Here is a 23,730-nt window from a genome sequence, read left to right on the forward strand (position 1 = left end):
TTTGGCAATTATTGGTTAAAAAATTATATTTTTTGGCAATCTCCATGGAAAAAAGTGATATTTTGGATGATTTTTGAAATAAGTGAAAACCCATAGCAATTGCCAGAATTATTTCAAAAATCCAAAATGTGACAATTTTAACAAAAATTGTTACTTTTCATAAATTTTTGGAAAAAATTACATTTTTTCGCCATTTTTTTTTTTTTTGAAAAGTCAGCCTTTTTTGCACGTTTTTACTTATAGTCTGGGAGCCCGCTTAAAGATCTATTGCACCCACCCGGAAGATCCTCCGGGACAACTTTTTTCTTAAAGGGGGAGTTGCGTTCCAACATAGGACTTGCACAACATTTTTCAACCCGTACAAAGGTAGATCGACAGATCAAGCAAAAATTTATCACCTGTCAAAATTTCTAGTGCTAAAGTGCATTTTTCGATTTTTGGTGAATTTTTGAAAATCAAATTTAGCCCAAAAATGAGGGAAAAAATCAAAATTTTACCAAATTGATCAAGAAAGCTGAAATTTGGGATATACCCTATTTTGGACATGCCAAATCGATTGGAAACTGTTTCAAACAGTTTTAAGCAGTTCTGGAGCCTCCAGCAGATTTTTGAAACTGGAAATTCCCACAAAATTTCATCAAATGGAGTTGGATAACCGAAATTTACACTGCAAACTAATTTTAGTACGCTACAAAGTCAACTGCAGATTGATTTCAAGTCGTTTTGGCGCCTCCAGCGATTTTTCGAAAATTACTGGAGCCTCCAGCAGATTTTTGAAACTTTCAATTTTTACAAAATTTCATCAAACGGAGATGGAAAGTCGAAATTCATTCTGCTTAAACTAATCTCAATACGCTACGAAGTCGACTGCTGGTGGATTTCAAGTCGTTTTGGAGCCTCCAGCAACTTGTTGAAAGGTCGAATGGCGTTTTTGAAAAATTGAAATTTCCAAAAAGTAACTGGAAATTTCTTAACCATTTGAAACCACCATGCAGTCGACTTCAGTATTGAAATTACTTTGCGAAGTAAATTTCAGCTTGCCAACTCCATTTGGTAAAATGTTGCGGGAAAGTTTCAAAAATCTACTAGAGGCTCCAGTAATTTTCAAAAAGTCACTGGAGGCTCCAAAATGACTTGAACCCACCTGAACTCGTCTTCAGAGGGTGTTAAAATTGGAGTGTGTAGAGTAAATTTCAGCTTTCCATCTCCATTAAATTTGATAAAATTTTGTAAAAATTTAAAGTTTCAAAAATCTGCTGGAGGCTCCAGTAATTTTCAGAAAATCGCTAGAGGCTCCAAAATGACTTGAAATTTACCTGCAGTACTTCGTAGTGCATTGAAATTAGTTAGCAGAATAAATTTCAGCTTTCCAAATCCATTTTGATGAAATTTTGTTGAAATTTCGAGTTTCAAAAATTTGCTGGAGGCTCCAGAACTGCTCAAAACGGTTTGAAACAGTTTCCAATCGATTTGGCATGTCCAAAATAGGGTATATCCCAAATTTCAGCTTTCTTGATCAATTTGGTAAAATTTTGATTTTTTCCCTCATTTTTGGGCTAAATTTGATTTTCAAAAATTCACCAAAAATCGAAAAACGCACTTTAGCGCTTGAAATTTTGACAGGTGATGAATTTTTTCCTGATCTTTCGATCTACCTTTGTACGGTTTGAAAAATGTTGTGCAAGTCCTATGTTGGAACGCAAAATTTGCGATTTCAGCTGACCTGTCAATCAAAATGGCCGCCATTTTATAAATAGGATCGTGATATATTTTTCTTCATAAATTCAATCGTTTGTAATTTTATAACGGAATAATAGTCTTTTATACAAAGATGCTCCAGTCCAGTGGTCAGTCGGAGGAAAACTTTGGATTAAGGAAAATGTGGAGAAAGCATCCAACAGGCGAATTACGTTAAACGATCTAAATGAAATCATTTTCGTTCCAGTTGAAGACATCGACTTGAATAAGACTTATTCGTAAGTTTAAACATGGATTTATTTTATTTTCCGGTGCATAATCTTCGATATTATTATTACCTACCTATCCTATGTACCTATTTCTAGATGTTATCAGTTGCGAGACAGAGTTGGTGCGGTTGAATTGCAAGAACTGAAGAAAACAAATGTTGTTCAAGATTACATCGATGGAGTAAATCTCTATACCAAAGTTATGTTCCTTAGTATTTTTTTTACATTTGTTTACATACCTTTTAGAATGTATTTAAACAGAGATAAAGCAACTGCGGGTCAATATGTTCCGCTGAAAAAGAAGAAATTGAGCATTAAGGAATTTTTGATCGAAATGTATCACGATTCGTACATTGGAGATATAAAAAACTAAAAAAATTCAATACTTACATCTACTTACATACAAAAATGAGTCATCAGTAAATACAGTAAAAATAAAAATAAATTATGAACTGTGAGCTTCGGAAAGGGGCTTTTAGAATAACAATCAATCATGAAATTGCTTCAAGATCTTGATCGAGTAGGATGTACAATTATTGAGACCTTACTAACATTTTAAGGATTATTAAGATAGATGATATATTTTATTAGGTACTTTGAAATGTAATTTTATTCATGCATACTTTAAACCTAATCTATGAAAGTCGTTACATCGAATGATCGAAACGATAATAAATTGATAAAACAAAACCGCCAACATTTACTCAAATTACAAACCGTCCACCGCATTGTTCGTTCACAATTATCGGAATAAAAAAAAATCAACGAACAAAATAAAACACAAAAAAAACACAGATTTTATTCGCATGAAATAAGTATGGGTTTATATAAAATAACAACATTTTAAAAATGAATAAATACTGAATTAAAAAAAAAAAAATACAAGTATAAAACCAGCCTTTTACCTAGATACAGTTTGAGAAAAAAATAAATAACATTATAACATCTACAATTCGTATATAAATTGCTACACCCGTAACTCCTCAAAATCACACAGAACCGTAGAATTCAATTCATGATATCACGCAAATTATCTAAAAAGATTTATAATTTTGATTTCAAAAGAGTCATCAGTTTTCCCAACTTGATGGCTTTTTCCATATTTCCAGCAATTTTCAGTTTTCCAGAAAACACAGCGTTTACTGGTTTCACTTTACCTGAAGATAAAAACATGAAAATGTGATCAAAAACACGAATATTAATTATGAGAATATTTTATACTCGATTAAATCGAACTTTACCGGTGATTATATCGAACACGTCGTTCAAATTAGCAGTTAATGTAGCATCCGGGGTGACGGGAGCTGGTCCATTGCCAGCATTTCCACTTCCATTCTTCAAGTCAACGAACCAAGATCGTTTGCCATCTGAAAAATGAAATTTTAAATATAATAATTAATAAAAAAAAAAAATAGTAAATTACGGATCTACGAGCAAAGTAATCGATTACTTACCAGTGGTATTGAATTGATATATAGCTCTTGTATTTTGTACGATTTCTTCGGAAAGACTCTGTTTGATGATGTTGAAGATATGATCGACTTTACCTTCCAAACTCTCTCCGTCTGGTTTACCTGAAGCTACCTTTCCGTCTCCGAATTGAGGTGGAATGTCATCCAAAAAGAAATCAGGCAGGAGTTTATCTCGGTTAGCTGTAAATAATTTTAAAACGTACAGATATTATACAGTTCATCGTCATCAAAATGCTTAGAGTGATAAAAATGTGATAATAATTACATGGATCAATCAAATACTGATCGAAATCAGATATTCCTGCTTTGGATAGTACTTCATCGTCGATGAAAAAATTAGCTGTACATACAGCCGGATCTTTACAAAGTATCGCGTACGCAGCATCAGCCATTATCTCCGGTTTTCGAGAAACATTAGCAGATTCACTTCCACCCAGCATTTCCATCGCAGCAGTATAAATAGCTGAAACATCAACAGATTAATGATCATTCAAATAATGCAATTTTAATTTCCTAAAGACGTAGGATTGTAATGCAAAATATAATACCAGTTCTAGGCCATAGACAATTAACTCCGATTTTATCAGCTCTGAATTCTTCAGCCATTCCTAAGGCGCACATGGACATACCGTATTTAGCGATCGTATAAGCTACGTGTTGTTTAAACCATAACGGGTTCAAGTTGATCGGAGGGCTTATATTCAGAATATGCGGATGACGACTTTTCAGCAAATATGGAAGACATAATTTCGATCTAGAGTTGAACAGTACACAACGTTATTAATTGGACAAATATTCGGTCATTATTATCGACGAATGTGGCGAGAAACCGAACTTCTTACGTTAAAAAAGTGCCTCGAGCGTTAACTTGGTTCATTAAATCGTATTTTTTCATATCAGTATCCAGAGTACCGGTCATAGAAATAGCGCTGCAGTTATTAACAACGATATCGATCCCGCCGAATTTTTCAACCGCTTTTTGAACAGCAGAAGCGACCTGATTTTCATCACGAACATCGACGATACAAGGTAAACATTTTCCACCAGCTTCTTCGACTATAAAATACATCAATTGAAATGAAACACTGTTTCTGTTAAGTATGTAGCTGACAATTGACATCGTAAACTTACTTTCTTTCGCTGCTGTATAAATAGTACCAGGTAATTTGGGATGAGGTTCGGCTGTTTTCGCAGCTATTACTATATTAGCACCATCTTTGGCAGCTTTTTTACCGATTTCTTTGCCGATTCCACGACTTGCTCCAGTAATGAAGATAGTCAAACCTGAAAGTTTCCTACGATGAAAATTAGATCGGAATTAATATTTTAATACATTACGTAGTAATGAATAATACGTGTCAATACGAACCCTGTGTTAATCATGTTGAAAACAATGGACGGAAATCCGATGAGAAATTAGAAAGCACTATTTTAACCAGGTACAGGTTGAATGGTTCGAATACCTCATGAAACCACGATACTGGTCAGTGAAAACTCGTTTTCTAAATTAGTAGCTCAACGTCACATTCGACTTCGCCATGTAAGCAACAGGTTTGTAAGGTATTTGATATCAAATAAACGAAGAGGATGAGGTTTGAGTACGTATACAGTCTGTACTCAAATAATGAATTCAAATTTTTAGTAGTGATAAGGTGATTGATATCAAAGGGCAAGTTTACATTGCGAATCGGAAAGGTTCGGGTGAGTTCGTGAGTCGTCGTTCAACTTGTAAAATGAATGAATGAATTCGGATTTGTAGGATGTAGAACGTAAACAACATTTTTTGATAACATTTTGCGAAAAACTTTGAAATTGTGAGACTTTTTAACGAAGAAATTTCGCGTTAAATCGAAGAATTATTTAAAATTTATGCATTCATAAAGGTAGGTAATCTTCTTACTTCCATTTATCGAAAAATCCATAAATGGTTGTTTTTCGTACCTATCTAATACACTTTCGTATATCACATTCTTACAGATCTCGCCGATTCACTACCATGTTATCTAAAAAACTCATTTCTTTGTATCTTCGTCCTAAAATTCCATCTAATACTTCATCGAGGCTGTTACGAGGAGGTTATACATTTGAATTGAAGAAACGCACTCCCAAAGCAAAAGATTCTGACGATGCAAAACGTTGCAGATTAAAAGAAATTCGTAAAAGTAATACGGGCGCTGGAGGTGCTCTACATTTGATTGAGGAACGCGAAGGTAAACTAAATCCAGATCTTGACTACGACTACATCGAAGACTCTACCATCGGCTTGGAAAATTACCACGCTCAGTTTCAAGAAAAATTGCAGTAAGTTGGAATACTGTTTTTCAGTATTCGTATTTCGTATACGATCAGTGGATTAGCTCTAATGGCAAATTTTTTGTTCGTAGATTATCCCGTAGTGAATTCTGTCGTTCATCGTTGAATAATATTAAACGAAAGTACTTCATGGAACCTAAACTTCCGAACATGGTACTGTATTGTGAAAAACAAGATATGAAACTTTTGCATGAAAACGATCCGGAGAATTGGGATGTGGAAAAATTATCCGAAAGTTTTCCAGTCACACCTGAGATAGCCAAAGTTAGCTCTTCATGCTATATATATTCGTTTGTGGTCTTGTACGATCATTAATCCGAGTTGTGTTATGATCTCAGAAAATTCTACGTTCGCCATTCACCGCTTATACAGTTGAGCAAGTGAAAAAACACGATCAGATGGCCAAACGTAACTGGAAGCTTTTCAACGAGGGTAAACTAGATTTAAGTCCAGAATTACGCAGTCATTACGAAAAGTTCGTCGATAGAGTATCTTTCGAAACGCCACAGCATGGTAATTAATAATACTCTATTCTTATTCAAAATATGTCACTTTGAGTCTGATTATGATCTGATACCTTTTTTGAAATATTCCAGTGATTGAAAAATATCTACCTTCTAAACCGAACTTCGAATTGAACTTGAAAAACAAAGAATTCGGTAGTATAGTCGAAAAATACGAGCTAACTAAATCGAAACCTAGTAAAATACAAATAGATCCGCATAACAATAAAGCAGTATACGAAGATACAAAATTTCAGCCTAAAATGATCACCGAAGAATATAAACTAAGTTCCCATAAATCTGTCACGTTGGATAAGTTACGCGATAATATAAAAGCTCATCCCGAACGAGCTTCTGAATTATCTAAGCTTATAGTCGAAATGGAGAAGAAATATTTACCTGCGTCTAAATCTAAACCGAACGTGGATATTGTTCCCGAAACTGATTATTTAGCCGAAGCTGAAGTTGTGGATAAAACTTATGAGAATTCGTTGCCTCAGATGAACGACAAATTTCCATTACGTATTGAGATACCTAAAGACCAATGGAAACGAAATAAACTGTATCAAGTTGAAGATCGATTTTATAATGATGTCGGTCATTTTCTGTACAGAGTTCCTGGTCTGTTTACGAGTAGCTAATTTTATTGGGGCTGTGTGCTGTTATTCAGTAATTTCTGTGATATTAAGTTGAGAGAACGTTTTTTTCTGTAGATCAGTTTTATTTTATCGATGCGTATGTTGTAACAATTTAAATACGTACCTATATGTTTTGTTTCAAACTTCGGTACAGTATTGAGTATTTTTCATTCATTTGCAGTTACGATCAAAGGCTCAAGTATTGCAGTTAATACTTAACGACCAGAAATTTATTTTGTGATTACTATCAACCATTGAAATCAATCTAGGGGTACCTCGGATTCTTCGTTGAATATGAATTTTCATTTTGAAAATGGATTAATTGATGGATGGTTGTTTTTACAGGGTGTCTACCAGGTAGTGAAAGTAGTGAAAAAGTAGTGATTTTCAGCTATTTTTCTTAAAAGGTAGTGAAAAATGAGAAAAGTGGAAGAAAAATTTTGTAAATAATGGATCATATTATTTTGTTGACTTTTTTAGAACTCGAATTACCTACATATTTTTGAAAGCTTTTGCCCTCGCTTCGCTCGGGCTACTTTTCAAGTTGAATTTTTTTTTTGAATAATAATTCAAGTTTTAAAATTGTGACATTGAAGCAAAAATAATGAACTTCATTCATCACCCAAGAAAACAACGTTTTTATATCCCTCGAAATTCTAATTTTCGATAGCTTTTTCGTAAAATTGGTATCTTTTTTTCCAAATAGGGTTTCCCATTATTTTTTTGAATTTTTTATTTTGAAAAAAGTTCTTTATTCGCCTAATTTTATTACAGTAACAAGAACCTTAAAGGTAAAAATAAAATCAAAAATTGAAATGGCAAAATTATATCCTCGACATCCGCTTGCTTGAAAAAAATCCTGAGATGTTTGAAGCTCTTGAAAAACCCCAAGTGTTTAAGAAATATGACCTGCTAAAGTCCTGATTTTTTATTTTGAAATTTTGTTCCACTAGACACCCCGAAAAATCACTGCTAAAAATTGTTAAAAAATCCTTCATCATTCATATTCGAAAGAATTTTGTTCTCGAAATAGTTGATTTTGTTAATTTTTTGAGTTCGCTCATTTTAATAGTTATAAAATCATCGAATTGATTTCAAATTGATGAAAACGTGTACTTACACCTCTGTAAAAAATTACAAAGTTCAAACCAAAAAAAAAAAAAAAAAAATGAAAAATCGTTCGTGTATAAGAGGAGGGGGGAGGGGGTTAAAAATATTTTGGAAGGTAGTGATTTTTATTTTGAAAGGTAGTGAAAATGAAATTCCAGTAGACATCCTGTTTTAGCAACTTTGAAAATAAGTGGTTCTATGTAGATTCGTTCTGGTTCCAAAACGTTTTCAGATGTAATTTTGAAATGTTTTTTTTCCTGGTGAAAAAGGTAACTTTCAGGTTATGGTTTCAAAGTGGTTTACAACTTTCTCTAAATTCAAATTGTTTTAGTTGTTCTGGTTGTTCCCTCTGATTTCGATTTCGGCAAAAAATGCAAAATTTTGTCCTCTTTCTGTGTGTTTTCTTTTATTGAGACTGGGGCTTTCATCATTAAAAACTTAAAAAGTTCTTCAAGTTTGAAGTCGCAAAAAGTGAGCAAACCTACCAAATTTCAGAGACATGAAGATAATAAAATTGCCATCAACTGATTCTAAACCACTTGTTTATCGCCGCTTCTGCACTGCTGAAAGTGCTGAAGACGAACCCCTTTGAAGTATCACTCAAGACATTTTGTGAAATTTGGAGGAAGTATTGCCCTTACATTATAACGCATATGAAACCTGCCGACGATCTCTGTGATATTTGTCAAGAAAACAGCCTGTCATCAGGTAAAAATTTCAACAAAGGTGCCCAGCAGCAAGTGTCACGTTTGGAAAAATTTTTGCAGCATTTGCAACATGCTAAAGCTCAACGTAATTTTTATAAGCAATGTTGCAAAGAAATTCACCCATGAACCCTCATTACTGTACTTTGATTTTGCGCCAAGTGTCAGCTATCCGAGCAGCCCTCAGCAGAGCGGGTCTGCTTACTTTGGATCTCTTGGAAAATACTGTATTTTTGGCATATTTTATGCGAGTACAAAAACGCAGCATAATTTCCTAATTGAAGAAAGCCATGATTGTGGCAAAGGTTTAAATTAGCACTATCAGCATGTTGGACCATTACTTGGAGTAAATCGCGCCTCAAAAAAGTAATTTGATCCTATTTGTTGATAACTGTGTTGCCCAAAACAAAAATGATGCTATGATATATGTATTATTTACAAAATCAAATCAGACTGTATTTGAACTAGCGAATCGAATTACTCACATTTCTTGATGACTGGCCACACAAAGTTCGCACCTGATGGAATGTTTGGATTGCTGAAAATGAATTATTCGAAAACCAATGTTGACTGCTACGATGAATTGGTGCTTTCAGCGGAAAACTCCACTCCTGATGGCCAAAACAGAGTTGTAAAGGACACAGAATTTCTATTTTAAAAATGGGACGAATACTTGTCCACTTTCAATAAACCATTATAGAAGGTAACTTTTCCAATTACCTTCTTCTATCATCAGAAATTGATTTTGAAATTCTAATTTTCGTTCATAAATTTGTTCACAGGAATTACTCGTTATCATCACTTTGCATTTGAAAAAAATGTCATTTTATGTCGCTAATTTGTTGAAAGTGATGTTAAAAAATTCGGTGTTATTATATGATATTAGAACCACGTGCCAACTCCTTTCCTGGGCCAATTGTTGCTGAGGGTTTAAGCCTAGAAAGCTAGTGGTACCCTATTTAAAATGGATAGAGATTTGTGTTCGCCGTTCGGATCTGACTCAGAAAACAATAAGATTTAGTAGCACATACGTAAACCTTTTCATGAATTAATAACCAAAGAAGGCAAAGATGTAGTAAAAGAAACAGAGTGCAATTTGGAAATAACTATACCTAAAGCGAAAACGTGCAACTGAAAAACAAGAAGAGCTCACAGCTGAAGCTACAGAAACTCCGGAAACTTAGAAGTAAAAAAAATCCACCGACTACAGATTACAGAAAAAAGAAAAGCCATCAACGAGTAACCAGCTAGCCACCCTACGTAGTGTAAAGATCTCGAAACTTCAAAAGTACTTCCCAAACAAGTAATTAAAGAAGAGGGGAAGAGAAGAAAGCAATTGTGACTTTGACACCTAAGATGTCAAAAACTGTGAAAAATCTGAGAAAAATTGACTTTTTCAAACTTTTAAAATCATTTTTAACTCGAAATTTATTCTTGTATATTCATAACTTGAATAATTGATTTTGAACTTTTTCAAAATGTAATTTTAAATTTTGAACAAAAAAATGAAAAAAAAAACCAGATTTTAAAGGTCTTCTAAATGTATTTTTAAATTTAGAAAAATACACTTTTTTTGTACCTTTTTTCATATTTCTTCTCACATTTTCAGCATTTGTGGGTCAAAAATAGCATCTCATCCCTCGGGGCTTCTGAGCGTGCAACTTCAACAAACTGAAAATGAAAGTTATGTCTCAGCAGTCAGCATGTCAGCAACGATCGAAGATGCTGCTTATATTCAGACTTCACTAGGTACATTTTTGTTGCCACCAATTAATTTAGCCAAATTTTATTTTAATTTTTCAACAACCAATTTATTTGTAAGACTAAGTGAGGTTCTAGTAACCAGAGGCTGAAAGTTGCAATTTTTTTTTTTTTGCAGAAAAATAATTATTGTACAGTTTTGTTGAAAATACATTTTTTTAAAAATTCGCTGGAATTTACTTTACCTAATTCTCAATAATTCCGACCAACTAAAATCGAATTTTCGAAGCATTCAACATTTTTAGAATTTTTCTCTATTCATTTTTCAAACTTTCCTAAGCATCAAGAAAAGTTGGGCTAGAAATTGAAAATTCAATTTTCACTTTCATTCTTTACCCATGTCTCAAATTTTTTGGGCGCTATAGCCGGGTACCTCAAATGTGATCTTATGACAAGGTAGAGGTACATATTTTAGATTCCAATAAAAATTGAAGTGATTGAAGCTGATCACTGACCAGAAAACTGCCTGTCTACATAAATTGTACTTTACCTAGTCTCATTCGATTCCATAAAAATTTGAATTTGATGATTTTCAAGAGGACTCATCGATTTTAAAATTCAACCAAAAAATCATTAAGTTTGAGCTACAGGAAAACGAATTTTTTATAAAAATTGTTTCGAAATCTATGCATAATACCTAAATATAATTCGGTGTGAAAAATCTGTTTTTTATATGTATAAGTACGATAACATTTATTGGTAATACATGAATTTTGCGACATACATAAAATAGATTTATACAGTAATGTCTTTGGCTTAAAAATATTATAGAAAATTGATCATAATACGGAATCGTTTCATGTTTCATGCGAGTAAAAAAAAAGAGGAAGAGAAGAAAATTTAATTATAGATAAATAGGTATCATTGTGCCAGGAAACTTAATCGATGGATAACTGCTTGAAAGAACCTTCCATTCCGAAAAGATCATCGTGAGTTTTGGGTTTTCCGGGTCTTTTCGATTCATCCGCTTTAATTTTCTCTTCAGCTGCGAACCAGTCATGGTAACTGCACATTTTTTCGTACCATTGCTCTGTCAACACACACAAAATTGGTGTAAGTAGGTACTTACAATTATTAAATAGTTGGGTAATTTTGAAAAAACCCAATTACTCGAACATAATATCAAGCACTTGGGTATAGGTTTTTCTCGCTCTTGGCAATATTTTATTTCAGGTAGATGATTTCAAAAATTATATTATTGTTTTTTATTGTGTCAGGATTTATTATTTTTCTACAGTTTACTCGATTGGAAAATTATATCCGGTGAGATGGGTAGTTGGGTACCTATTTAAATATGGAATGGTATAGAAACTTACGATTTATTTCAGCGATAGGACCAGCAAAACCGCCATATTCTTCTGGTAGGATTTCTTTTGGTACGGTTTCGTACAAAGATTGAAGATCTTGGTGAACGTAAATCTAGTGCAAAAAATTCAGTACCAATAAATTAAGTACGAACAATACCTACGTTCATTGAAATGATAATTGAAACTATTGTATTCGGTATCTTACTCTTTCACGTAATTTTTCTTTAAGAATAGGTTTCACGAAGTTGATGATTGTATCAACCAAAGGTGATACATTGATGACGTGAACTTCTTTCACTTTAACTGGGTAAGCTTCCTACAAAACATATGATGCGACAAATAAGCAAGTTATCAAACACACATTTGCCTCAGGCTCATTCGACCAGCAGTAAAGTTTTACTCATCTCTTTACCTGCACACAAATAAAGAACTTCTTCAGCAAAGCCGGCGTAAACTTGGCGAAATGTTGAGCAAAATTTGTAGGAGTGGCGACCGAAGCATCTAAAATATAAACATCACCGGCTACTCCAATTTGTTCTTCTTTTAAACGAATATCGCCGATCATTAAAACAGCCTTCATTGCATCGGCTACAGTTGCAGCAACGTGCTCCATATCTACTCCTTTCATTATGACCACTCTCCGGCCATTTTTTGTAAGGCCTGGTAATGGAGGAATGTTTCTGTAAAAATGTTCAAGAGCATCATGAGTGTGAAAATTTTTTCATTTTACTTCCCTTGTTTTATTCGTTTAATTTTTTTCACTCCAAAATATACGAGAAATTCTTTTCCAGTTATGAAACAACTATAACAATTTCTTTTAGGACAGATACTGCTTCTCGTATGTTTATAAGTACTCTTGCATATGTAGATGAGCGTTAATAACGTGTAAAAAATGTGTCATGGTTAAAATTTTTTGCTTCCAAACGTTACCAATTAAGTACAAATATAACTGTATTGAAAAAGTGCTGATATCATCGCACCATGATCTACCTATTTAATCTAGATAGGTACGACGATTGTCGACGAGTATGAAGAATACACGTGAGATGAAACGTTCGACAGGTACCTAACCTATCTAAATTTTGAAACTGGTCGATGGCGATTTTACGTAGGTCTTGGTAGGTACCTATCGAATATTTAGAAAATTTCCAATACTTACACTATTCTCATGACTTCTCTGATTTCTGGAAGTGTCGGGTCTCTGTTGCTGAAAAATTCAGGAACTGCGGCTCTCATTGTGAAATACATATCCAACTTTCTCTTTGTCTTCTCGAGCGAGAACTTGCAACCGCGCAAGAAGGTCATTATTCTTGCATCATCTAAATATCAACATTTACGATTATGTTAAACGTCTTTTCGTCGCAAATTGGTTTTAATAATGAAAATTTTAACGTTTTTAAATTCTATTTTTTTTTTCATTGGCCTTGAACGTACATTTTTTAACCTACATAGGAATGTTCTTCTTACGCTAATGTTTCGCGTTGATGTTAACATTTAAGATAATAAACAGATTTGTTGGACTTTTCTGAAGTCCAACTACATAGAAAAAAGTGCTCCAGAAATCGAATTTGGCTTGGTTTTTTGGATTCCTGAAAAAGTGTACTCCGCCCTATGAAAATAGGTTAAAATTTCGCGAAAAAATCAAGTACCCCCACAAAAATATTTTTGGCGAATTTTTGAAAAATTTTGATCTCAAAATGGGGGACATGATTTTTGGGATTTCTGAAAAGGTTTACTGCGACCTATCAAAATAGGTTAAAATTTCACGAGAAATTCAAATATATCCACGAAAATTATTTTTGAGCAGTTTTGAAGAATTTTGAGCCCAAAATGGGGTCCTGATTTTTTTGATTTCTGAAAATATTTACTGGAACTTATCAAAACAGGTTGAAATTTTGCGAGGAGATCAAATATTACCACGAAAATGTTTTTCGAGCATTTTAAAAAAAATTTCAAGCCCAGAATGGGGGGGGGGGTCATGATTTTTGTGATTTCTAAAAAGGGGGGTTCGACCTATCAAAATAGGTTAAAATTTCGCGAGAAAACCGAATATTTCCACAAAAATATTTTTTGAGCATTTTTGAAAAATTTTGAGCCCCAAATGGGGTCCTGATTTTTTTGATTTTTGAAAATATTTACTGGAACCTATCAAAACAGGTTGAAATTTTGCGAGGAAATCAAATATTACCACGAAAATGGTTTTCGAGCATCTTAAAAAAAATTCAAGCCCAGAATGGGGGGGGGTCATGATTTTTGTGATTTCTAAAAAGGGGGATCCGACCTATCAAAATAGATTAAAATTTCGCGAGAAACCCGAATAATTTCCACGAAAAGATTTTTGGGCATTTTGGAAAAATTTTGAGTCCATAATTTCTAATAATTTCGGGAATTCCCAATTATGATGTCAAGCGACGTATCAAAATGGTTCTAAATTTTAGCAGAAAATCCAAAACTGCTCCATACAAAACATTTTTTAAGAACTTTTGAAACATTTTGACCCAAAAATTAAGTGAATTTTTCGAATAGTCGTGAAAAAACGTCATACGATTCATACGAATGATCGAAATGTGTCACATGAAGAGAATTTGCCACCTTTGTATGTACATCCATTAGCAGCTAGCACTCGTCTATATAATATTTAAATGACATATTAACACTTCATACAGAAATAGCATAAAAGCCATGTGCAATTTGCAGCAAGTTGTCATGCGAAAAAACCTATAGGTACAGAGATTTTCCAAGGTTATTTATTTTCACTTTTTGTTAAGTGTTAGTTCCTATTCGATTACTTCAACAATTTTGCTGTGATGTAACTTGACGAATAAGTACCTAAATGTCTTCACTTCAGCTGTCAATATTCATTTCTCAGAATTTATACAAAAGATTATTAGAGATGATAATTTCAAAGATTTCAAACGCGTTGTTTACGTTTTAGTTTACCATGCTTCTTAGCAGCAATAATTATCCGAAAAGTGACAATTATGTTACGTAAAAAAAAAAAAAATGAAACGGTACGAACACTGAACAGCAGCTGATTCCATTCAAAACGAGATGATTTTTTATACTCGAATGACTGGGGAACTGAAGCGAGAAACATGTAACGGTATATAAATCAGTAATTATGTCCTTTACCAAATAAATCGTCAGGCCTATCGGTAATTAATTAATGTTTTATTTTTACAGTACAATTGGGAAAGATTATATTAACCTTGAACTGTCTCAGAACAGATCCATCAGTTTAATCGTTAAAATTAGCGTTAATTAAATCACAGCAACTGGAAGATGCAGTGTTTTATTATTATTATTATTATATTTTTTCAATTGATGACCCGTAATAAGTAGGTACTAAAAGCAACACGTATTTCAGACAAACAAAAGAGTTCAACGTAGGTCTATGGTAGGTACTTGATTTCAAGGTTGATTAACATTTTGTCAAATATGATGAATTGATGAGTTATTTTCGAACCGTGCCATAGTAAGGTATTCGAAAAAATGTTATGAAGATAACATCTCAATTGAGAATTTCCGAAATTATCATCCTGTTACGGACTCAAATTCTTTTAAAATGCCCAAGAAACATTTTCGTCAAATTTCTCGCGAAATTTTAATCTAGGTATTTTGATTGGTCAAAAGTACCGACACTTTTGCAGAAATCTCAAAAATTGTGACTCCAGTTTGGGCTCGAAATTCTCCAAAAATGCTTTAAAAACATTTTTGTAGAAATATCTGATTTTCTCGCGAAATTTTAACTCATTTTAATAGGTCGCAGTAAATATTTTCAGAAATCTAAAAAACCATGAACCACCCCCCCTCATTTTGGGCTAGCCATTTCTCAGAAGTGCTCAAAAAACATTGTCGTGGAAATATTCGATTTTCTCGCAAACTTTTAACATATTTGATGGGTCGCAGTGAACCTTTTCAGAAATTAAAAAAGTCATAATCACATTTTGGGGTCGAAATTTATCAAAAATGCTCAAAAACCATTTTCGTGGAAAAATTCGATTTTTTGAGAAAATTCTAACTTATTTTGATAAGTCGCAGTAAACATTTCCAGACATCCCAAAAATCATTATTATCCCATTTTGAGCTCGAAATTTTTCAATAATGCTCAAAAAACATTTCCGTGGAAATATCTGATTTTCTCGCGAAATTTTAACCTATTTTGATAGGTCGCAGTAAATATTTTCAGAAATCCAAAAAATCATGATTCACCCCCCCCCCCCCTCATTTTGGGCTAGCCATTTCTCAGAAGTGCTCAAAAAACGTTTTCGTGGAAATATCTGATGTTCTCGCGAAATTTTAACTCATTTGAGGAGCTCATTTCAAAAATAGCCCTTGTCACATCGCCACAATTAGACCCTATGCACTTCATTGCACCTATTGCCAACTGCGGAGATCATCTTGTGATGATGAAATGGCCGTCAAGTTGGTCTACCCTGAGTAGCCCGGAGAGGAATTCCGTTAGAAAGTTCACATTCATGATACTGGGTACGCTCAAGGGAGAGCTTGGGATTTGCACAGGTTCTAAGAGGTCGTGTGACAAGGGCTATTTTTGCAATGAGCTCCTCATCTTGATAGGTCGCAGTAAATATTTTCAGAAATCTAAAAAATCATTACCCCCCCCCTCATTTTGGGCTAGCCTTTTCTCAGAAGTGCTCAAAAAACATTGTCGTGGAAATATTCGATTTTCTCGCGAAATTTTAACCTATTTTGATAGGTCGCAGTAAATATTTTCAGAAATCTAAAAATCATGAACTACCCCCCCCCCCCTCATTTTGGGCTAGCCATTTCTCAGAAGTGCTCAAAAACATTTTCGTGGAAATATTCGATTTTCTCGCAAAATTTTAACCTATTTTGATGGGCTGCACTAGACATTTTCAGATATTCCAAAAATCATGTCTCCATTTTAGGCTCAAAATTTCTCAAAAACGCTCAACAACTTTTTCGTAAAAATATTCGATTTTCTCGCGAAATTTTAACCTATTTTGATAGGTCGCAGTAGAACTTTTCAGAAATCAAAAAAATCATGCATGCTCCCCCCCCCCCGTTATTTTGGGTTCAAACTTCTTCAAAACTGCACAAAAAAATTTTCGTGAAAATATTTGAATTTCTCGCAAAATTTCAAGTCATTTTGATAGGTTGAAACGTCACTTTTAAATTATTCTAAACTTTGTTTATTTTCTACACGAAATGGCGGGGGGGGGCTTTGAAATTCAGTTACTCCTGATTGTGCTAGCCGTTTTTCGCAAATTTTGGCTCAATGTGCGTGGAATGCACTCCTTTATGTCAATTTCTTCCGAAAATTTTTTTCGCAATTATACAAGACGCCCAACTTCACCATTAACCCGAATTTGGACCGAATTTGACAATTTCTCCATGTGTTATAATTTTTACTATGGAAATTGAATTGCATAATTTTGAGAACCCCCTTCAAATTGAAAAAATCCTGGATTTCACGAAAACGAGTTTTAAAAAAATTAAGATTTTTATTTCCCTAAAATTCAATATAAAATTTTGGAAAATATCTGAAAAATGTGGAATTTTTAAATTTTATTTTGATAGGTTCCTCAACTTTTGAATTATACTGAGAATTTTATTTTTCCTCGTTTCAAATTCTACAAGATCATTAAAATTCGGTTCGTGTTCTAAATTTGAACGAGAATATTTAAAAAAAATCTTTTCTTTTGCCTCCCATCATAGGTCAGCAAAAATTATTTATTATTATACATAGGTACCTATGTATGAAATAAGTATGTGGCTTAATAATGGAAATTGATAGCTTTGAAGTGTTGAACCGAGTCGAGTTGGGAGCAGAAGATGAATTTGTTGCTCTGAAGCACTTAATTAATTTGGGATTTTTCAGATTTTTCATTGCACCAGAAGGCTCTAGATCGACTAAAAAAGGTGATATGTTGTTTTAGAAGGAAATCTAGTAGTTGGGGGACTGTGAAATTACGAGACAACCTGTGTCTATTTTCTATTTTTTGTCCATCTGGTTATTTTTCGCTTTAGTCTACAGCCCCACTCACAAAAAGTGTCAAGTATGGCTTGAATTTTTGCGACGCCAAGAAATTCAGTTTGCTTTTTTTAGTAGTACCCAATTTTCAAAATGGTTCCATTGCAAACATTTTTTTTGTAGATTACCTAGCTCTGGGCACTCCTCAGTCCTCTCATTCCTTATATGATTGGGCACTTCAGCTTGCTAGTTGCACAATCAGAGCTAGTGCTCCTTAAGGATTGTACCTCTGAAAGAAGTGTCCAAAAGTACCTCTTAAAACCTGAAAATAATGGGCCTTTGGCTCAGAAGATATGATTGAAAAAATTTCAAAAATTCCCATAAGTAACCCTTGGTAGTGCAGAAAATTCCTGGTAAAGTTGGAAAAAATCGAGAGAAAACTTCCCAGAGTTTGCCAATGAAAAAGTCGTCCAAACTTGAGTAAAATCCCAACTTTTGGTTCATTTCATTGCAAATCTCCCAACCAAACAGAAAATAGATAGGTACACTTGGCGTTATACCTATTTCTACACCATCCGGTACAAATCACCATAATCAACCAATCCAATAAATCAAACAAACGTAATAACACTTCCGCTCTGTACTTCAACTTGAAGTACATACGTACGTACAAAGTACAGGAAGATGATACAGCAATAATGGGCATTAGAAAAATGAGATCATTTAACTAATCGGTATTTGATTACCTTCCCAATTGGGCAAATGTGGTTGTCTCATGAGCCAATCCTTGATATGCATCAAATCACTATCTCTGGTGCTGACATCTTCGTTCAGTTCAACTCGAATGCGCGATTGTTGTTCTGGAGTAGGTTGTACCAACGTCATATTGGCTCAAATTACCTGTAAAACGAATGCAATAATATAGTATACTACGTCTACCCGTCTACGTACTATACAGCTTATTTACACGCTAATAGGTTTTTGTAGACAAAATTACGCGGTGGCGATGGCAAAAAATCCTATTTTCTAGTTACGCTTTTGCGAGTAGGTACCTATTCGAATCAAATCACGTCTCTTGAAAGATACGTTACGCTCTACATGTGCTCATGCCAAAGTACCTCTACCTACCTATAAGACACCGCAGCAGACATTACGTAAAAAATTGTTACAATTATTGTGACAAGAGAAGGAGAGGTAACAAAATGGACGATAAAAAAAAGTGCTAAAATAGCAGAATGTCGGATGTACTGTATACATGACTTATTTATTAAATAATAAATGTTACCATCTGAAATTATTAGTGGGTAGATTGAAATCGACGCGGTGTTATGTAATTAGGTAAATGTTAAAATACATAAGTAGGTGACCGATTCGATTCGTGTCTTTAAATCGGAGGCTGACTAACGTAGGTACGAGTATGCTGCTAACAGACCAGCAAATATCGTATGCACTTTCTCTTCTCATAGGTTTTTTTTTCGTCTTTGTGGAAACAGTGCCTATAAAACCCCCTGTACTTATACTATTCTGTACGACTCGGGTGAAAATTTTTCATCCAAGATGTACAGAAAATAATTATTATCTCATTGATTATTTCATTTTAATGTGTAAAAAATATCACGTAATCGATTTATCAAATGAAAAGGAAACTTCATCAAAATGATGAACGGAAAAACATATTAGTCGATGATTTGCAGATTGTTATTTCAATGTTAAGAGTAAAATAATCGAATCAAATGAATTTTTCCACAAGGTTAAGTAGGTGTACGAATCAATGTTCAAAATGTCCATAACATTCGGTCATTTAATGTTAAAAATAAATGAAATTATATAATTGTGTTTGAGACAAAGAAAGACTCGAGATGACTCAATAATAAAAGAGTAAATTTAACGCAATTAGAGTGTCCATGCTAATGCGAAGATTTTCTCATAAGTTTCAGGGTCGAAGTACGTGTTGAAGTTTATCTTTTATATGTAAGTAGGTGCACATTTACCATACTTATTTAATTTATTCATTAACCTGATTTTGTTTTTTAGAATAAAGGAAAACTAAGGCTTATAAATTTTCCGAGATCGGGAATCCCATCACAATTCCAGGATTTGGGGGAGGGGGAGGGACCAGTTCCAAAATTCGTTTTGGCCTTTGGGAACCCAGGAGACCATTTTTACCAATTTTTGGCATGTCTGATTTTTTTCAGCTGGACTATAAAAACACCTCAGCCGGAGGGATTTCAACAAAATTGGCTCAAATTCAGTATTTAGACTTAGTTTGGCATTGCATTAAAGGGGATTGAGTGGGGTTGAGATTCAGTCAAAATTCGCGAATGTCTTAATTTTTGGAAGGGGCCAGAGAGGATTAAAAAACGTCAAAAAGGTCAAATTAAGAATCAATCGATAGGAAATCAAAAGTTGTAAAATATATCAAAAAATCACTCTCTTAGAGCAATAAAATTGTATGTCACGCCTCCCACCCCTCCAAATTGATCTACAGGAGGCAGTTTGGTCTGTATATTCGGAGGATGATCGAGATGTGCCTTTTTAGAGGTTTAGTTTAGACTTTTTAAACTCCCCCTTCACCCCTTTACAACTGCAAGAAAACGTCTTTTTGCGCCGTTTTAAGAGGATTTGATTTTGAGTCATCACTGGAGCCTCCTTAAATTGACCCAGGGGGTTGACATTTGGGATGTACAACGGGGGAGAGTTGAATATTTTGTGAGCACAACGTAAGAATTTCCAAATTTTTTTTCATTAAAGAAGAAGTGACTGAAATGAGACAATTTTTCTGCATAGACTACTAAAACGAAATTGACAGAATTGAATAAATTCAAGTTTAGCAACTATGTAGGTACTCTCTGAATTGACCAAAAACCATAGGTGCTATTTTAATAATGCAAATTTTGCCCATAGTTAATGCATTTCAGCAAAATGAAGTGACATACTTATAGAATTTGGTCAAATTGGAAAGATATATCTTATGTTGGCAACCCTGACGAACAGAAAGTCAGAGACAAAAGGCCCAAATAATTTCAAATTTTCAAAAATGGTTATTGTTATAAAATGTTTTTAAAAACATCTAAATTTTGCTGTTGATTTGGTTCTGGTTTTTTTTGTTGAAATTTTGAGATTTTAGTTTCCCTTTATTGGAAATTTTGAGAATTGGCATCCAAAATTATTAGTAGGTAAAGTGGGCGAATGCTTTTGGAAATTATTCAAAGTGGATGAAAAATAATAGGACTCGTAGATAATTATTTTTTTTTAAAAAAAAAATCTTGAAAAAGTAACAAAAAAGTGATATAACATGGACAAAATATTTCAATACAAAAAAAAATCTCTAAAAAAAGAATTTTTCGTCTACGATTGAAATCTAACTGGAACTCGATAGAAACTTGTACAATTTTAGCAAAAAGCAGGACTTCGCTAACTTTTTGCTATTTTTTCAAAAAAAGGTTGGACTCTTGTGCAACTTCATGATTATTGGGGGAACGAAGTCAGAATTTTGCAATTTCTGGTAAAAAGCGACAATTTCAACTATGTCAGTAAAAGAAGCTCTTTTAGCAATTTCCGGCAAAAAACCACACATCAGGACTATTTTGAAATATGGTGAGACTTGAACATTTTTCCTTTAAAAAAAACACACAATTTTTAGCAATTTTTGACAAAAAACGAAGCTTTTTGCTATTTTTGTTAGAAAACGAGTCTTCAACAATAATTTCAATAAGACATGGAGTTTCTTGGCAATTGAATTTGCAAAATGTGCCTAAGTCTTTGACAATTTTCACAAAAAGCAGCAATTTTCTGGAATTATTGGCAAAAAGTGATTTATTTTAAAATTTTTGGCAAAAAATCTACACTTTTGGTTGAGTGATTTTTTTGGGAGGCGGGGAGGAGGGGATGAGACTCGGAAGTAATGATGCAAAAAGCGTGAATTTTTGTTAGAAAGAAAGACATATCGTATTTGCTTGAAATTTTTGTTTAAAAATTTGCCTTTTTGCAATTTTTGTTCAAAAAGTTGGTCATTTTTGCAATTTTTACCAAAAAAATTGGACTATTTTTCAACTTTTTGATAAAACACTGGACGTTTTGGTGATTTTTGGCAAAAAAAACTTCATTCTTAGATACTTAATTTTTGGGGAAAAACAGATATTTTTTTAGAAATTTGGCTAAAAAACGAAAAATTTTGTCAATTTTTTGCAAAAAGCAAGACTTTATAACCATTTCAGCAAAAAACACGACAACGATACTTTTTTTGCAACTTTTGTCAAAACAGCAAATTTTTATCTATATTTTTGGAAACTTTTGAAAATTCCTGGAAAAAAGTGAGACCTTTGGGTATTTTTGCCAAAATAATGAGAGAATTTTCTTTTTTTTTGAGAAATAAAATTGATTAGTAATGTTTAGCAAGAAACTAGGCTTTTCAAAGCAACTTTGAATTTCAAAGAAATGGTCGTTCTGTTCGAAAAATTCGTGGTCATATTTAATATTTCAGTTTTCAGGAATCAAAACTAGCTATAAAAATAGTCGACACTTACGTTCAGACTGCTACGATGAAGCACGTGAAACACCGTCAACACCGAATTGAAAAACCAACGATAAAGAATCAAAGACGATCACAGAGACGCGCGTCAGAGACACAGCACAATCCACTCGAACACAAACTGCAAGGAGCACTCAACGTACCTATAATAACTTGTCTAATATTCAAGCCGAATGCGTGTTATTTCAATCGTAATAAAGTGAGACTTTCACAAAAAGTGGGGTTCGACGGAGTTTATGCCTGAGTTTACTTATAATTTTGCAGTGATAACGAGAGACGCTACTTTGTAGTGAACGTGATTGGATCTCAGTTCACTGGTTTTCATGATTTTATTTTTCTCTGTTCGCGAATTCGGATGGGAGATGAATATTGTTGATCAAAGTAGTGTCAAGTACAACGACCTGAATGTATAATAATGGTTAATTTTTATCGTCGTTAATTGAAAGGGAAGGGGGATGGATCCGGATCGTGAATATGAACTTTTTACTTAATACACATGTCTGAGCGATCGACAGCGAAAGAGAACTATTTCCCGGATCATGGAGCAGGCGGGTACCAGGACCTACTCAAAATTTTGAACAACTCTCGTCTTTATATTTTTCAAAAAAACTTTTTGTTTTTTGTTGGACAGATGTCACACGTTGGGGAACGATAATCGAATCCAAGGCAAAAATCAGTGCTTTTGCTTTTTGAACGTTTTGGCAAGAAATGAAAAGAAGCACAAATTTCTTAGCAATTTTGGCAAAAATTACGACCATTATTTGACTGTCTTATCAAAAAGCTACTTCCTGAGAATTTTGACGAAAAAACATTACAATTTTTCACCAACTCGCCAAAAATTGACATTCTCTGATGATTTAACTAAAAAATAGGAATTTTTTTGACAATTTTATCAAAAGAGGGTTTCTTGAGTACTTAATTTTGACAAGAACCAGAAATTTTCAACAATTTTAGCAAAAATTGGCCCTTTTTAACAATTTTACCAAGAATTGACACTTTTTGAAAATTTTGACCAAAATGGACATCTTTTAAGAATTATGCCAAAAATGACACTTCTTCACCATTGTGCCAAAAATTGACTGACAACTTTTCCAAAAATAGACACTTTTTGACAATTTTTTTAAAAATTGACACTTTTTTACAACTTTTTAAAAAAATTACACTTTCGACAACTTTTTTAGAATTGACACTTTTTGACAACTTTTCTAGAAATTAACACTTTTTGACAAGTTACATAAAAAATTGACACTTTTTGGAAGTTATTTTTTCAAGAAATGACATCAGTTGACAATTTTTCCAAAATTGATACTTTTTGACAAATCACATAAGAACTTGACACTATTTGACAGTTTTTTCAAGAATGACATCATTTGACAACTTTTCCAAAATTGATACTTTTTGACAAGTTATTTTAGGAATTGACACTTCTTGACAACTTTTCTAGAAATTAACACTTTTTGAAAACATT

The 23,730-nt window shown here is 33.4% G+C and overlaps 3 protein-coding genes across 3 annotated transcripts; 1 reads left to right on the forward strand and 2 right to left on the reverse strand.

Annotated features, from left to right (window-relative positions):
• Positions 1-2,741: 2,741 nt before the first annotated feature.
• Hsdl2 (Hydroxysteroid dehydrogenase like 2) lies at positions 2,742-5,071 on the reverse strand. The gene is made up of 8 exons (XM_065370339.1): positions 4,809-5,071; positions 4,571-4,734; positions 4,282-4,495; positions 3,988-4,193; positions 3,705-3,902; positions 3,422-3,619; positions 3,209-3,334; positions 2,742-3,124 (listed from the first exon to the last, which is right to left on the reverse strand). Exons 1-8 carry the CDS (start codon positions 4,820-4,822, stop codon positions 3,012-3,014), a joined length of 1,233 nt encoding a protein of 410 aa, XP_065226411.1. The 5' UTR covers positions 4,823-5,071; the 3' UTR covers positions 2,742-3,011.
• Positions 5,072-5,181: 110 nt separating this feature from the next.
• On the forward strand, positions 5,182-7,053 carry LOC135849767 (uncharacterized). Its single transcript, XM_065370340.1, has 5 exons — positions 5,182-5,322; positions 5,417-5,740; positions 5,824-6,016; positions 6,091-6,265; positions 6,349-7,053. The coding sequence occupies exons 2-5, from the start codon at positions 5,436-5,438 to the stop codon at positions 6,894-6,896; spliced, it is 1,221 nt and encodes a 406-aa protein (XP_065226412.1). The 5' UTR covers positions 5,182-5,322; positions 5,417-5,435; the 3' UTR covers positions 6,897-7,053.
• Positions 7,054-11,144: 4,091 nt separating this feature from the next.
• On the reverse strand, positions 11,145-22,437 carry LOC135849768 (clavesin-2-like). The gene is made up of 7 exons (XM_065370341.1): positions 22,258-22,437; positions 18,478-18,631; positions 12,935-13,094; positions 12,188-12,455; positions 11,981-12,091; positions 11,785-11,887; positions 11,145-11,498 (listed from the first exon to the last, which is right to left on the reverse strand). Exons 2-7 carry the CDS (start codon positions 18,614-18,616, stop codon positions 11,347-11,349), a joined length of 933 nt encoding a protein of 310 aa, XP_065226413.1. The 5' UTR covers positions 18,617-18,631; positions 22,258-22,437; the 3' UTR covers positions 11,145-11,346.
• Between the last annotated feature and the right edge of the window lie 1,293 nt (positions 22,438-23,730).

Source organism: Planococcus citri, chromosome 1 (assembly GCF_950023065.1).
Source record: "Planococcus citri chromosome 1, ihPlaCitr1.1, whole genome shotgun sequence".
NCBI classification, from domain to species: domain Eukaryota; kingdom Metazoa; phylum Arthropoda; class Insecta; order Hemiptera; family Pseudococcidae; genus Planococcus; species Planococcus citri.